The sequence below is a fragment of the Sparus aurata genome, chromosome 5 (genome assembly GCF_900880675.1).
Source record: "Sparus aurata chromosome 5, fSpaAur1.1, whole genome shotgun sequence".
Lineage (NCBI taxonomy): Eukaryota > Metazoa > Chordata > Actinopteri > Spariformes > Sparidae > Sparus > Sparus aurata.
In genome coordinates, this window is record NC_044191.1 from 20,925,592 (window position 1) to 20,943,349 (window position 17,758).

Below are 17,758 nucleotides of genomic sequence, written 5' to 3' on the forward strand. Positions count from 1 at the left end.
TAAACAATGCTAATGTCACTTCCAGTTTCTGCCAGGTGCACTGCCATTCTCTGCTCCTCCAGGTTTCCCTTTACCATCTTCCATTACCCTCACTGTCTCAGAGCATGGGCAGCTCCAGTGTCACACACACACACACACACACACACACACACACACACACACACACACACACACACACACACACACACACACACACACACACACACACACACACACACACACACACACACACACACACACACACACACACACACCACTTTTTCTCCATCTCCTCGTGCTAGGCCCAACCTTGCCTCCCTGGCGAAGCATGAAAGAAGGTCTAAACCACATGAGCAGGATGACATTTTCACCCCCGCTAACCCTCCAGCAGAGGAATCATCTGTAGTGGGAAGAGGCATCAGATTAGCTGTGTGGGGACCAGGGGGCTTCAGTTTCCAGCTTCCGTGCCAGGCCGCGGTCCCGAGCCTTAAAGACAACAAGGGCTCTGACACACACAGCGGGGCGCGGGCCGCAAGGATTCTCACGCACAAGGACGCATTCCCCCTACAAAGCAACAGGCTTAGACGGAGATGAAGAGAGAAAAGGCAGGGCTTTGGTTGACGTGGGTGGATGTCTGGTCCTATCTTTTCTAAGATTTACTTTTTCCACGGCACACCGTTTGATCCAGCGCTGCCCCGTCTTCTCCGGGTGCTGTTTGACAGACAGGGGAGCTTTGCTTGTGGCTAGCGTCTGACTTTCAAATACCAGTTGTGATTAAGAGCAAAAATCAACGTGAAGGCTGGTGGAAACTAAAAAGAAACAACTCCGACTCAGTGGTGCTAAGTGCGCTTTCCTCTCTTTCCGCTCCTCTCTTCTTCTTCGTCCTCTGTCCTCATTTTCTTCCCTCACCCTTTCACTCTCCCTCCATCTCTTTCTCTCATCTTAAGTCCCCAGGGCTCCTTTCTTCTCTCTTTAAATAGGGGCCTGAGCTGTGAAGTCTAATAATGGTCATTTGGCCTCCCATTGAAAGCTGGGTAATTCGGCCCAGGGACGGCTCACTTTGAGCCACATGACACAAGGAGCTTCCCAGTGACCATGGAAACGAGCGCAGTGGGATCCCGGGCGCCTCCAAGCGCCGTGAAACGTGGTGAAGCGGTGATTTAAGAGAGGGACTGTTTTTTTCCGGGAGGGGAGGGGGAGGGATAGACGGAGGAAGGTGGGTGAGGGTTCCAACACAGCCTGACGGTGAGGGGGTTGACACAGGGAGTGAGAGAAAGACAGAGAGAGGGAGAGAGAGAGAGAGAGAGAGGCCCCTGCCTGGTCACAGTGGAAACCTCTCCCGACACCCCGCCAGGAAGAGCGGCCAAGATAATATCAGCAAGTTGAGGCGTACACAAACATGAAAGGAGAGCCCAAGAGGCAGGCCCCTGAGTGCTCAGCGCTTCACAAGCTTTTTTCTCCCTTTTTTCTTCTCTCCCCGCTGCTCCTCCTCCTCTCTTTTGCAGTTTCTCTTTCTATCCCTTCCTCCATGCTGCGGTGTTTCATAGTGTTTGTTCAGGGTGTTTGGGGCAAGGGGCAGGTGGAGAGGAAGCTAAAGACTTGGCTTGTTCATTTTTTACTTCTTTTACACTGCAAGGGCTGCTTCAAGTTTGTGTCGGCACTGTACCATCTTTTTTTCTCGCCTTCTTGATTTGATTCCACGGGCTGATGGAGACGTGAACGCAATCAATATTTGGCACTTATGGTGCTTTATTGATCGAGTGGATGAAATCTAAATGTGAAACCCCTGTAAGAGCTCAGAGTGCCTAAAACATTCAATGTTTTTGTGGTAAAAAATTGTGCAGGGTTGCAACTACTGATTATTTTCACTGACCACTACTCTGTCGATTGTTATCTCAATTAAAAGTAGTGAAGGTTATTCTGGCAAAAAATAGCTGATGTTAGTCTCATTCTCCGGTCTACAAATACAAATGTTTTGGCTTAGAATTTCGGGCCGGATTCCAACCTAAAGCGACTATCTTTATCCAGAATTTTCCTCCCTGCCTTTCAATCAATTAGTTGTTTGGTCTAAAATGTCAAAACATTGTGGAAATTGTGCATCAATTGCGCACAACCAAAAGTTTACCGTCATCGAAGAGAAGAGGAGCTTAAAAATATTGCTGTTTAAATTAATAGTGCACAACTAATCAATTTGTTGCGGTTCTGAAAATGTATTTGACATTTCAGTGGTAGAAGTGTACATAGACGAAGGGAACTGAACATGAAAGTTCAGTGAAACCTATACTTCTGAGAAGTTCATGAAGTTGCAACAACATTAGTCTCCATTATTCTTGATGCTAAAAGCTGTCGATGGCAGCTGCCTTCATTAAAACAAGCCAACATTGACTTTCAATTTTCTGCACTCAACTGAAAGCAAGCCCCATCATTTTAAGCAACGAGCACAGGGGAAAACTGTCTTATTAATACCTTGCATCTGTCTGGCTCGGTTATGAAAAAGATTTCTTTTGATAACTCAGGCTTCATCTGCATCGAACAAAAGCCGCCATTGTAAATCGATCATTAATGTGGCTTCACTGCAATTTTACAAAACATTCTGGAGACTGCAGAGTGTAAAACTACGGCAATTTTGTTTCTTTCTGCTATCAAGCCTCTCTTCTTCACTAAGGTCTTTGTAGTGCGAAAAGAAAAAAGCATGAAAAATATTTCTAAAAAAAAAAAGGGTGAGAAGAGAGTGGTGAGGGAGATAGGGTGAGTCATCCAGCCGTGTGCATCAAAACACAAGCTGATCCACCAGCCTTCTAGTTCTTCCTATCGAGACTGATAAATAGCGAATGAGCTAATGCCGCCCACATGTACATGCACATGAACAGATACACCCACTGATCAGACAGTATTCCTCTGCATGAAGGCCAACGTGCTGTATTAGAAGTGGTCTGAGAACAAGGCCAAAATGCAGTAAGTTCAATCCAGCATCGCAGCGGCTTTACAACAAGCCCTGTGGCTTGACACCCTACTGGCATTGCTGTGGCCTCGAGACGACCTCTAGCACACACCTGAGTGTGTAGGACGGCTAACCTGGCCGCAGGCTTGGAGCCAGTCGCCCGCAATATCACACTCATCTGTCTGTTGCCATTTCTTTCTTTTAATGCAAGTCTCTCTTCTTCAGACACACACACCATCCTTACAGCCCTGGTGCACTTTCTATATCCCCGTCATTCCTCCCTCTCTCTCACTCTCACACACTACACCCTCTCTGCAGCTCTGGCTGAGATGCCAGACACGGTTAGAGTCCAAAAGCCACTTAGCACTAAGACACAGCAGCTGTTTTCTCTGGCCCGCTGTCCCGTAGTGCCAACTTGAGGGCCACGGTAGAAAAGGACACACTCATCTGCCCCCTCACATTGTTCCATGGCAACTGCGGTTTTAGGATTGTGTTTATATGTTTGTCAAAGACAGAACTTCCCACACAGGATGCACTTTTTATGGTTGTGTGCCTCTGGCAAAAACTTTAAAGTAGCTAGCTTTATTTCTGGGAGGATATGTCAATAAAGATCTTGATACTTTTCTTGTTGCTCTAGTTATTTTTAAGTGCTTTGTAGCGGCTGGTCCCGGGCCAGTTGCGCTCCGCTGCGATGAAATGTTGTCTTTGGCTGGTGTTTAAGGTGGAACTGATCGTGGTTCAGAGATGAGCTGGTCAAGGGCAGTGCCAGGCCACACACAACAAGCACATACCAGGGAGTTTTACATGCTATGCCAGCCAAGAGACTTGCTTTACACAAGCTGTATGGCTGTGTGGGAGGATGGGTCGCATTTTTCTGCTTATGTGCGTACAAAAAAAAAAAAAAGTTATACCAAGCGAGACACAAATCCCAGCCACCCACTTACCAAACCAGACACATTCGCCTTCGTCATCTCCTTGAGAAGCCAAACCCCCAACCTCTTTCCCTTCCTTCTGTACTCCAACTCCCACTCCTCTCTCTATCCTTCACCACGCCACTTCTCTGCCTTCCCTCCCCCAGTCTCCCAGGCGGGGGGCTGATGTCATGAGAGCCCGAGGAGGATGAAAGGGGAAAAGCCGGCATGCTAAGGCCCCGTGAGGCCATTGGACTGACACCGCGGTACTTGAAACAAGAGATATCTCACTGGCACTGCGACAAAGACCCCAACCAGCCTGGGCCACCAATGAAAGCCAGTGGCATGATTTCATGTTCCAGAGAAGCTGCCAAAAATCGCAATGCATGTGTGTGAAAGACAGCGTGGAGATGGGGGGGGGGTTGTTCTGAGAAAGTCAGGCAGCAGGAAATGACAACCAAAAATATGTAATTGACTGCAATAAATAGTTCTACTTGAGAACTGATACATGTGTACAGAGGGGTAGGCATGATTTACGACATTTACAAACACCTAAAAAAAAAGACTGGACTCGATAAGCTGTAACTGAAGGGAAGCACCAGGACACCTTGCAGCGTCTTCCTTACATGACACCATATCTCAGATAAATAAACCACTTTTAAGAGTGTCAATACTAGCACGGTTAGCAACAGTAGGAACCAATTTGCACATGGTTTTCCTGCTGCTGGGGGAGGGGCTTCTGCTGTGGCACACAGAAGTCAGGGGTCTCACAGTCCTTCAGCTCTCACAGGAACCAGACAGGAAGTGCAGGAAAAAACTGTGTACATATATGTGACACACCAGCACTTTGGTGAGGTTTGCACGTGGACTTAAGAGGCTGGCGTGACCGACCCCTTTTCCTCCTCTTCCTCTGCCGCTAATATTTGCTGATTCCAGTGCATGTCTTCGTGACAGTCAAAGCAGCCTGAAATCTAAGATGACTAATCTAATACCACACTGATATAATACTGACATGCCACGATTGATTACTTTGAATGTTCAGTCTGTAAAATGTAAGAAAAAATTAAACAAATAAAAAAGGGAAAAATGTCTGAACCCGATCTCTTGCCAAACTAATGTCCAAAACTCAAATACTCTTAATTTACCATCATATTGCCCCAATTATTTTCTATTTCCATCTACTCGTCGACTGATTTTATCCATTTGACCAGGTTTAGACAACTCTGTTCAGTGGAAAGTCCTCTATAGAATTTTTTTCAAGCTCAAAACAAAAAGCTGTAAATAAAGTAATATTAAAAAAGACTAGCCCTTTTTACACAGCATCTTTTTACATGGTGTTTCCCAGGTGTTCCCCTGTTAATCCAAACCCGCGGACTGTTTATAATCCTATGGATGCTGTTATAATGTTTAGTGATTGAGATCCTGACCCACCATCCTAGAAAGTGACAAAGTAAAATTTTTCGCGCTAAATAATTATTACATAATTATACATAATCACCATCAGTAAACAGGACGCTGTCTGATTCTATCACTCTTACTCCCTGAAGTCTCGGTCAGGAGGGCTGACGGTTGCAGTGATTTATTTTCATTACAAACACTCGGTGAGTTAAAGTTTTTGCCGGTGACAGACTCTGTTTTTTGGGCAGAAATGTGACGAAGGCTCGGTAGGACAGACAGGAGAACAGACGCTTCTCCACGTACAGCTGTGGGTTTTTTTTCCTCATATAAGTTGCCAAAGACAGTTACAGTTACTATGTTACTTTTGTTCGGTCCTGTAACGTTGCTTTGTGGGACATTTCTCTGTATTCACGGAGCGAAGGACCTGTGCGGTTATCAGACTAGTCAGACTGACGCCCTTGCTCCGCGCCTCCAGATTATCCGTTCACACTGGGACGGCTCACCAATAATGCGGCCCTGATACTACCTCCAGAGGCGGATCAGCGCCATAGCGAAATTTCCCCCCTCTCTGCATCTGAAACTTTCACACAGAGGCGGGTGAGGAGAATTGGCGCAGGCTCCCGCATGCAAATGGCAGTGTGAAAGAGGCTACTGACAAATCGAAATGTTAACCAAAACCAAACCATACGGCAGCCAACATTAACGCCTGCATTAACAGCTGGGTGCTCAGATGGCTCCATCTAGTCCATGTAGCAGCAGATCTGAAGTGGCGGAAAAGCTGAAGGAACTTGTACAGCCTACGTACACTTCTTCGATATCGTCCAACTGAAGGAAGTCCAGTTCTTGGGGACAGTGAAAGTTCATGCCTTTTCATACATTTCTTTTTTTTATTTCTTTTTTTTTTTAACTTTAATCAAGGTTTGGCTCTGAAAAACTCAATGACCATATGCATCAGCCAATTAGAACTGGAACTTAAACACAAGCATTCAGCCAAGTCCAAACGGAGGGTGTACTGTAATGCCTGTTGCTTGTTCCTCAGCACAGCTAGGGGCCTTGTGTTACTAGACACTTTATATTTAGACATGGTTTGGCTCAAACAATACGTTTTCTGCTACAATTCCATTTGATGCGTTCACTGGTATTTTGTAACTGAGTGGAATCTAAATTGACCAGACAAGACCCCAACACTGCTGGTGGCAAAGTGGCAGCAAAGTGGAGTGGGCTCTTGGGTTCAGTCAGGGGCCAGTAGGGTAGGGCGGGAGGGGGGCGGGGGCTGCTGAGCATGAGGCCAGACCAGGCGGGGGTGAGTGTGTAAAAGTGGGCATAGTATCTGGACTGGGACTGGGGCTGGGCATGGTGGCCTGGCTGGCTGGCTGGCTGGCTGGGCAGAGTAAGCAGGCTGGCAGGGGGTAACACTAAACTGTCTGGCCTGGCAAATGCGGCAGTGCCAACGCAAAACCCCAAGCTGTGTTCAAACACACGGGCGAGGGTCTGTCAAGATGTAACAATGGGCTTTCCCTTCTCTAATTATAGTCCTGGCTCAATCAAAACAGAGGAAACTGAGGGATCTAGAGGTTAGGGAGGCTGGCTGGAGGCCAAAAGGTCAGCAGCGAAGGTTCTTGCCATCCTCACTACAGATTACCTCAGCAAAACACAGAACCCAGAATATATAAAAAATGGCTAGCTCATTAGCGTTGTGCTTTGACTGGTTTCAGTGAGCGGAAGGTGTAGATTTATGTTGTCACGGGTGTCCTCGTGGCTCAGTTGGCTACGGCCCATGACATGTAGCCACAACATTCTGGATCTGAGTCGCCCAATAATCGCCTGATCATAGCACCCGTCTGCTCGGTCTCTAATCTTTGTCTCTCTCTGTGATTCCCCCATAAAAGGATAATCTCAAAACAGCCACTGAACAAAAACTGTCAACCTGGTTCTCTGTCTCAGCTTTCCTTACTTGAGCATCCTATCAAAAGGCATATGCTGATGTTAAACGCTTGCATCTGAAGGCAAGAGATCAGGTTCAGGGATTTCTACTCAACTGATTTAGCTATGCTCTCCTGTAACACTGTCAGGCTCTTGATGGATAGTTCAATGCATTCTTCTTTGTCAAATTAATGCTTGGGTAAGAGATTTGGGTGTGTTATGTTAGTAGTGGTGAATGCAGCCTTGAGGCTCTACCCTCAAGCAGAAATGAGAAGTCTCGTAAGCTCTATGGTTGGGTACGGACCAAATTACGCCAAGGAGTACCAATTAACATCCAATTCAATCTATGCCCAATTTTGGTACCTGAGAGCACACCTGCGGAAGAGAACCCAGAGTAAGAGAAAGAGAGAGAGAGAGAGAGTCTACGGTCTACATAACTCCAGCAGCTTGTTAAAGTGAAAGGAAAGTCAGGGGAACATCGTACCAAAAGCGATCGCAAGTGTGGTAAAAGTTGACAACCCTCACAACAATATCTCTTTTGTGGGATTTGAAGTTGGATAGGGCAACAAAACGTCTAATATCAGGAAACAACTAGTCACACAAAACATCAAGCAGCTGTCATGGACTTTCTTACTAGCGTTAGCCAATACCGAGCCACTAGCTGTGTCTGAAAGGTTTGGACTACTGGTATCGTTGGGTACCAGTATCAGTTCAAATTTCAACCATCTGTAAACAACCTCACAAGATCACTTCTTTCTAACTCCACACCCACAGATTTTTTTAATTTTTCAAATTTTTAGTTTTCATTCCAAGTTGGCAACAACCGAGGAGACATCAACTGTGATGATTTATCAGACTCTGCTTAACTCTCACTGGAGCAACAAAAGGCTTCTCAAATACGCAGTAATACTCCCCAAGTCCTGTGAACGAGCTTTGATGTGTTTTTCTGTTAAACATTCACTCTCTCTAGTTATAAATGATGTACTTGTCTCACAGGCTGAACAGTGTCTGTCTTACCATCCTACAGGCACACTGTTTCTGTGGCAATTACAGTAGAGGTAAGAGGCAACAAGTTAAACCAGAAGTACTGTCCTTGGTTTCACCCTGAAATGCATCTGAAATGCATCTGTTTTGATGAAATGCATCAATATTGCATCTGAAATATTGATGCATCACCTCAATGAAGACCATTTACTAGTAAGTGAAGCCACCCGTGACAATATTCTTAGCTGCACTTGCAGTTTAGCCGCAGCTTGAGTGCTGAGCATTGGGTCAGTTTTCAGGGCTGAGCGTAAAGACGTATCCGCTAGGTAGCAGCAACCATCACCGAGGAAAGTGCACCATTAGCATGTCTATACGACACAAGGGCTCCTTAAATTATGAATGGCTGCTCTCTTTCTGTCACTGGCCATGCAAAGGATAAATGAGACTATAGCCAGGCCCCCCCCCCTCATCCTTCAGGGAATGTTGGTACATTCCATTAAGAGGAACACTTAATTAAAGCATGATAAAATACCACTCGGAGACTCCAGAGGGGTCTGGGAGCACTGGAGGAGGGAGGGAGAGAGGGCGGGTTAGAGAGACAAAGGAGGGATTCAGTTCACCCTCATTCTCCCAGCAATGGGAAGTAAGAAACAAAATAAAACAAAATCATCCTTCCGTGAATTGTCTCTTTGACTACAAACGATCAAAGACAAATTTTTCATGAGGGGTTCATTAAGTATAAGGGAAAGAACTGTCCGTAATGTGAGTGTAGCAAAAGAAACCATCAGTCTGAACGTTTCTGCTCATTCCCAAACATCCAATACACCTGCAGGAGTTGTCCATTTTGATCTATGCTCTTCAGATTGTTTACGGGCAAGTCATAATTCATTCAGAATACTTTCAGTGTACTCATGTTTGAGAATGTGAACATACGTAGCAGATAGCAGCTGTAAACAAAAAATAAACTACAGTGCTTCTGAGTCTTAAAAACTTTTTTAATCTTCAAATATGCAACCAATAGAGCCGTACTGTGGCCTGTATAATCAACTTGTGTAATTCATCACATTAAATTGTCAAAATGACTCAGGTCCTAACTGTTTTCAACAAAAGCTAAGACTTAAGCTTCATCGCATGACTCATCTCACCTACAGTGGCACCCTTATGCATGTCACTCTGAATGCACCTAGATTACCTCCCCGAGTGAATGCGAAGTATATACTTCAAGCTGTTATGCCATCTTTACTGTGTAGCATCCAATAGACTAACTTCTATACATAGCTAGTCTCGCATAGCCAGACCTATATTCACAGTGCTCTGTAAGCACCTATTATTATTGTGCTATAGGGGGGGCAAAAAAACAAACACAGCATGTAGGTTGCTATCTCAGAGGTTGTTGTTGCTGACTAGATACAGGAAAGGGAGGAGAATGCAGACTGATATCGTTGAGCAATGGCTGGTTTATACCTCCAGTCTAGATCCGGTGAGTCGGACTAGTTCATCAGGGGCAAATATAAAATGACCTGTGCAAGTTAAGTAGACAACTGGCACAGCACAGAAACTTGAAAGAGTAAACATCCAGTTCTTTACCTTTCCCAGCACGGTGAGGCAACTGGGGTCCAGCTCTGGTTGCTCCAGCTTCACCACTCCGACCCAGCCATACTCATATAGGTCCTCCTCATCATTATTATTACATAGTCCCAAAGGATGCATCTGGAAAGAAGACAGAATTGATAGATAAGACTTCACATCAAAAAGGTATCAAGTTTTTATCACCTCAAAGTGTAAGGATTTTAACAGCAAACACCACTGACGCAACAAAAACTGGTTCAAGGCTTTGATAAAACGTGTCACGGAAGTCACGTTTAAATATAGCCTTCTGAGACTCGAGATCCTAATGTGACAGAAAGATAAAAAAGAATTTAAAAAAATGTAGTAGCGTGTGCAGTGTTTTTAGAAAACATGAAAAGCTGACCCACATGTTGCATCCATTTAAAGTGCTGGCATCATTGGCTTAAAGATTGGCTCCCACCCCCACCCCAGTCTGAGGGAGTACGACAATTTATAATCCACTTGTCACCCATTTTCCATAATGAAACGTAAGAGCTTAAGAGCATTAGACGTTTCTAAAGTATTCGCTGTGTGTGGCAAAATCCATGCAGGATCTAAACACACAGTGCAGCATTAAAAGAATAGCAGCAGATAAGCAAAACTGGGATTTATGTGCTTTCATGGATCCGCTGACGAGGCAGATTTTCACAGAGTTTCTTCTTAAGGAACTGTGCGCTTCCATTCTTAGTCCTGCACATGATTCATGCTGCTGCCATTTCTTTTGTGTTTGTGCATACACACACAATGATTTATCTCCTCTTATTAAATTAGAAAGTGGATGCTGACGTTTCACACCAACACACACCCACACACAGACACACACACACACACACAGTCTGATCAGTGTCTTGAGCCTTCCTCGCGTTACAATTAAGGCCACTAAATAGGCCCAGTTCTCTGCGCCAAGAACTCTGCAGAGCAAGCATCTATAGGATGTCTGTAGAGACGATTAAAGCTAAAGGAGGCAGACATCACAAACACTGACTCACTCACTGGGCCAGAAGGAAGAGGAGTTAGCCTTCCATCGCAAAGAAGCAGAAGCATCTATCTTAATGCATTTCCATTGCTTTAGTCAAGCAGTCTTGACTGTCGGAAGATGGTGAAGAAGGCTTGAGAGTCGCTGAGACTGTTGTCTAATCATCAATCTTGTCCATGTGCTAGTATGGACACCCAAGAGGTGTCTGTATCATGAGTGAAGTTAACAGATCACACTGATAAGCACAACAGGCCATCACTTGAGCTCAACAGTGCAACAAAAAGAAGTGAAACATACAAACACAAACTAAAAACCAAAAAAAGTAGAGGACAACTAAGGCTGTCAGCCATTCACTGGGAAGAAATTAAAATCTGGTCACACAAGGTTGGATTAAAACTGTAACCAAGTGGAGTCCCAAAATCCTGGATCTGTTCCCCACCCTGGCAACATTGCAAAGACAAGCTCCTGCATTAGCATTAAACTGGGCCAAACTGACCTGAAGGCCACTTATCCTATTAACCCAATGACCACAGCACCCCAATCAGCCAGCACTGTGGCGCCGAGCCCTGGACCACTTTGGCCCCTGGGCCACTGTTGATGACCCGAGATACCCTTCTCCCTCTGCTGAACCCTGACCTTTGAACCCCACTTCATCACATTGGGAGCAGGTTAGTCGTGCAGCAGGGCAATTGAGGAGATATTCAGAAGGTGCCTCGTCACTTCAGCGCCACAAGGCAGAGGGGTCAAGCCCCTGACCCCAAGGATTTTTGGGGAGGACTCAGCTTAGAGTAAGGGGGTTAAATGCAAATCAGGTGCAACTACTGAACAATCATAGCGAAGGAATGTGGACAATGTGTGCTGTTACAGAGCTCCGAAGTGTAGCAACTTTTCATCCTCCATTTGGGGTGAAATCAGATGAAGGGACTGGCATCCGTTTTTAGCGGAGAGACGGGCACGACCAGCAGATGCTGCACTGGAGAAATCACAGGCTTTTAGGGTATCCAAGCTGGAAGAACATTTAATACCAACAGCACACGCGTACAGCTACTTTTTACATACACGCTCATGGATTCTGAATTGCACCTTTAGAGAAAAGAGCGCTCATCCTTGAATCCTCCTCCTCCTCAAGCCTCCCACACACAGATGACATAAAATGACAGATTGAGCTCCAGTTTTCAACCACAACCTTTGCCCTTGGAAACAAAATGGATCATTCTTGCAGCAGAGGAAAGACGAGGTCATAATGAATCAAGGCAACGCTGACTCAAAATGCATAGGATGCACTCAGCTTGTAGACGTGCATTTTTACAAAGCCGTTTTTTTTCTCTCATAAACATAGATGAGCAGAGAGCCGCCATGCTCCGGACGACTGTTTGGAAGATAGATATTAGCCCACGGCTGGCAGGAGCAGGAAGGCAGCAGCACAGCCATACATTATGTACACATTCTGTATGATAATTTCAGAGCGCACTTTACCTCTCGGCCTTTTGAGGACGCCAAAATTGAAGGGACAGACAAAGATAAAAGAGCATAACCTAGTCAGGTTTCCACTCAACCTGCATTTCCCGACCTGCCCCTCCCACATATCATCATTTTAAAACCATGACAATTCTCCAAGGCATACCGCACATCCCAGTCAACTGAGGTAACATTTTGGATTTCCTGTAAGATAGCCCACCAGAGGATGTCAGTGTAGAACTCAATCTTTGTGTCAGTCAATCTAGTGAAGGACCAGGAAGTGGAGCACTGCTTGCTGTGTGATTATGACCTCTCTCTCCTGCTTGCCCATGTCAACAGCTTGGATGGCAGCGGGGAGCCCCGCCTGCGCCCCTGGGTCCTGAACACTGGGCCATTGTGCGGGGGCTCTTGCACTCCAAATGGGGCAGTGTTGTTGTTGTGGACCATGTTGTTATTTTAGAGGCTGGCCATTGCACCATTATCTCCACCGCAGGGATTTAAAAAAAAAATATATCTTTTTTTGTAAGATGTTGACGTAGGCATTGATGGATGTGGGGATGGGGAGTTAAAGGAAAAGGAGCTAGGTTTGGATGAGGGATGGTGTTCTAGTGAAGTGGGTCACAGCTACTGGCCATACACACAAAAGGAGTAACAAGCACATATGCAAACGTGCCCACACACACACACACACACACACACACACAAAATGACAGAGACTGTCCCCTCTTGTGTTCCAACTGCTAGCTTTCCCTGCTAGGCCCCAAATCAGACAAGCTCGGCCCACTGGAAACACCCCATTGCTCCACTTTGCTCTGCTCATCTGTACCCAGGGTTTTGGGTGAAGGGCAACCGGCCCCCAAAGTGCCACAAGGGGGCGGCTCTTGTTCTGCCCTGTCTGTGCTGCCCCTGGGGGAGGCAGCCTTTCACATGAATATCCCATTACAGAGGCCACACTCTCAATGAAATCCTGGCAGGGATTTGAACTCCACCTGTCACTCAAGCTGGCCACACCCCCCCCGACAAGCCAATCTCTTTTTTTCTGCAAAGCCACCTGTAGAGAAAGTGCTTGCTCACATGGGATGCTTTTTAAATGTGATGGAATCTGTGATTTATAGAGCATAATATGAAGATGGATTTGTACTACGGGTTTCCTTTATTCATCATTAAAGGGAATGAGGTACTCATGAGTTAATAATACAAACACAGAAATATTTTTTTCCATAACTGAATAAACAAGCTTTTCTCTGATGATAATAAGGTGCCTTGAGGCAATTAAAGTACAACAGTATAAAATTGTGTTGTCCTCTAAGGACAGTTGAGTTTACAACATATTTGTCATATTGTAAATACAAAATACGACTTGTTAAGTGCATTCTGACTTCGTTAAAACTTGACAGATAAAAAAAAAAAAAAACTGAAACCAAGTTTGAGAAGAAAGTCATAAAAAGCTAAAATCTTTAACACCCAGTCCTCAGAGGCTTTGTCGTCCACGAACAAGTGGCCCGATAACAGTTGGTAATGGGATCAAAACAGGGACCTACTTCTAAAAACTCCCACCAACCCTCGACCCCCTGCGAGCCCCCCCAGCTCTCAAAGGAAATCAAAATGCAAGTCACACCATCCAACGGCATTCTTCTCTGTCTGTCTGTGACACAATTCGCTGAGCCTTTGATCATACGACGACCACTTCTTCTGCCCCCCCCCTTCCCCTTCCCATTTCCCCACGCTGCACCCCCTTTTCCTCTCTCCCTCTAAATTATTGGTGGCCCTGGTTACAAACCCCCATTAGCCCCTCATCCCTCCCCGACTCAAAAACAGTCACCCTCCCCTGGCCTCGCCATGCTATATGCATGAAAGAGCGTGTTTTTCTGCACAGCTGTGTATGTGTGTGTGCGTTTTGCAAATTCTGTCCTCACTTACACTTCCACTTCAACATGAAAAGAAGATACGGCTGACATTAAAAATAATAATCAGTGAGTTTTACTTTACTTTTTAAAGAATTCTTCAAAACGCCTTTGAAATCCTCAGAAACTTCTCCAAACATCTGTATTTGCACATGAAACATCCCCAAGGCTAAAAGAAAAGAAAAGAAAAAAAGCTTTCTTTGTGACAAAACAGATATTTCAAAAAGATTATGCTTCTGGACTGGACAGACTTGTGAAATGATGCTCGTAGGATACTAAATCTTGCTGAAACACGCTGCATTACAACAAGGCATCCTTGCTACATGGATGTGGGGATGTGGGGAGCTCAAAACATCAAAAGGCAAGTTGGTGGATTCCAGAGGAGATTGATCCCTGGGCTAAACAGATCTATACGGCATGCAGATATAGACCCTTGCATACAAGCCCTTGAAACAAAAACAATAAAAAAATTTAATAAAAAACCCTTTGTACAGACCTTAAGCACCAATATTTTACCCATAATGAGTGTCAACACTTCTTGCAATGGCATGTAGGTCACACCGAGGATGAGTTTCTGTCCTAACAATCAAAGCTTCCTTGTTGTCTGAAGCCTGTGCCAGCCACAGACAATTTTTACAAGATGTTCTTTGTGAGGCTGGCTAAATGATTAACCGGACAGATCTGTTGTTTGTAGGTTTCCTTTATAAATTTTGGAAGAGGAGCTGGCACCTATTTCACATGCACACACAATCTTGACGAAGAAAAACCTGGGCATGGCGCCAGTCCTCGCACCCACCTGCTTCCCCCCGCACTGTGCTTGTGTTTACGTATCTCACTGTTTGAGCGGCGTGTGTGCATTGGTTAGTGTGTAGCCCGAAATGCATCATGGGTGACCAGGGGTAACTCAGCGGCATCTCTCGCTGACCATCCGCTCGCCCTGAACTCATTCACCCCAGTGAAGAAGCATCCCGCCCACCTCGCTGGGCCTTTAATTCAGCCGACCCCTCCGACCTCCTCCTCTAACGCTCCTCCACCAACACTTTCCCCTCCCCAGCACTTTTCTTCAACCTCCCCTCTCTACATGGGGGGGGGGGGGGGGGGGTATTGTCAACTTCCTGGAATAACACACCAGACTTGCCAACAGAGGTGGCAGGTGGTTGCGTTGTGTTGATGGCTGGGTGGGTATGTCTGATCACAGGCCACAGACCAAGCCTCCGTGGGGACCTGTGGTGTGTTTTAGAGCCTCATGACATAGTTACAACACTCAGGGCTGTTTTGAGAGAAAATAAAAAGGCACTGCTTATTCAGGCCAGGACGGGACACAGGAGTGGTAATGCAACCGGATGTTCAGGACATCAACAAGCACTCACACTTACACACGAGACAGCTCCAGCTCCACAGACTCACACAAACTTGAGCCTTGGAGTACCATCTGCAGACATCCACACCATCTGGCACATGAACAAATAATACCCTTAAAACATGTAGTCCAGCTCACTTAATCTGTTACCTTTCAATCAACGCTGGTTCACTCCCGAGATATATTAGGGCTAATAACACCACGTGTGGAGTGTCGCAAGCACAGTCAATGACATGGAAATAATCACATGTAAAGAAGAAGCTCAAGCTCTTAAAATAAGAAGAAGAGCAACCAAAAATGTCTACAAATTGGAGAGACAGTGAGCTGCGGTGAGCTCCTCCTTTCCCTCCAAAATCATACAACCATGCAACAGAGACAGAGAACAGAGAATAAATGATTGCTATGGCCGTGGTATGCCATTGTTTAGAAAGCACTGCCCAACGCTTATCTAAACAGTCAGGCTAGGCGTGACGGTGTTGTTTTACACGTCATGCCTCTTTTGGTTGCCGAACGCTGGCAGGCAATCCAAAATCACAATCTGGGGTGGCATTATACTGCTGTAGTTTTGTTCAGTGTAAAAAACAAAACAAAAACTAAGGCGGCACAAAGACAGGTCGTCGTTGCTGCACAATTGCGCCACCCATGTCTATGAACGGCTTTAGTTCATTCTTGCAGTTGTAGGGATTATTTCAATTTATGAATAATCCATCAATCACTTTAGCACCAGTTAAAAAGTGCCCATGAAATAAACTCCCAGACCCCACAGGCAGCATCTTTTAAATCTCTTCTTATCCACACATTTAAGGTATTCAATATAAATGGAAAAAAATATTACAAAAAGCAGAAAATCCTCACTTTTCTGAAGACGAAACCGGCAATCACCACTGACAATGAAATTATTGACGCATGAATTAGTTGTTGATTTAGTTTCTGTTGATTGATCAAACAGAACTAATTTATTTTTTGGGGGGGGTTGTTGCTGGTGGCTGGAAGTCAGCCTAGAAGCGATGTCCAGAAATCTCTTCATTAAAAACAGCAGACTATTAAGCCTTAATTACTACCAGTAAAAACATATTATGCAAACCAGCACATACAGCGTGGGTGCTTTATTATGTAACATCAAGCAAACAAGTACTGTTGTGCTAAACACATAAACCACCAAAATATCAATGTCTTGTTGCCACCAGCTCCTCTACCTGCTACACCTTCCCTTACAGCCACCTGTATCGCAGGCCCCCACCTTTGCATTGCGGGGCAGACAAGGTAACCTTGCTGGCGCTTAACCCTCAACCCCCTCCTGCACCGGTAATAATAAGGACAGAAATCAGCTCTCTCTACCAGCAAACATGCTTCAGACCTCCAGAAGGTGAAACAGATGAGGTGAGGGTGTTTCGCCAGGCGCTTAATATGAGCTGCCGTTTTTGTGGGCGATATTGGCACCCTAAGATAAAGAAGGTGAGAAAAGTACTTTCACAGAGACACAAGCACGTGTGCAAGCATGATTATGGTTCCAGTCTACAAGATGCCACATTTTGTCTCAACCTTGATCCCAATACTAACACGGCTGCACACATAAGTTGACAAAACTTGCCGTAACACACAAACAAGCAACTAAACAGACAAAATCGTCTGGTGAGGTGTCATTTTCATTCATAACTGAGTTGATCGGGAATGATGTCAGTACATATTTTGCAAGAATTATAAAGGTAAGCCACAACTGACTGACAGCCATAAGTCAAAGGTCAAATTTCCTCAAAGTCTTGATGCCATCTGTTCACGTGAAATGCCTCTACTAGCTTTGATGCCTCCACATTACCTCTATTTCAATATCGCACCTCCCCCACCGAGCCACAGACATTCTGTCTGCACCCACATTCACATTTAGGGCATTTAGCAGATGCTTTTTGTCCAAAGCGACTTACAGTAAGTACATTTGTCACAAGAAAGAAACCACAACATCACCATTAATAATGTAAAATAGAAACCATTTTCAAGCCCTCATCTGGGCATAGCAGCTGCTATTTATTAAGGGTACCTCATCTGGACCCTGAAATGCTCGGAAATCGTGTTAGAAGCTGGGAGGAAGGAAAGCAAGGCCTGATACGGAGCCTTAATCCAAACGATGACCCGAAAGAACCCTCACCAAAGCAGGTAAGGATGGAGAGTCTCTCTCAAGCGAGTCATTTTAGTTCAGGCTCTGCGAGGTTAAGCTTCTGGTGCAGATAGGGATGTGCCTGTTTAGGAGACCAGAGTCAGACCTCACTAGGAGGATTTACAGCGAGTGTCCTTGGCTGCAGACAGGTTAGAGACACTGCA

General features: G+C 45.3%; 1 protein-coding gene across 2 annotated transcripts in view; it reads right to left on the bottom strand.

Moving 5' to 3' along the window:
* The window catches only part of znrf3 (zinc and ring finger 3), a 138,984-nt gene that overhangs the window by 24,881 nt on the left and 96,345 nt on the right, over positions 1-17,758 (bottom strand). For both annotated transcript variants that reach the window (XM_030416524.1, XM_030416522.1), the window contains exon 13: positions 9,724-9,846. In XM_030416524.1, the coding sequence (XP_030272384.1) occupies positions 9,724-9,846 (123 nt within the window). The remainder of the gene's footprint in view (positions 1-9,723; positions 9,847-17,758) is intronic.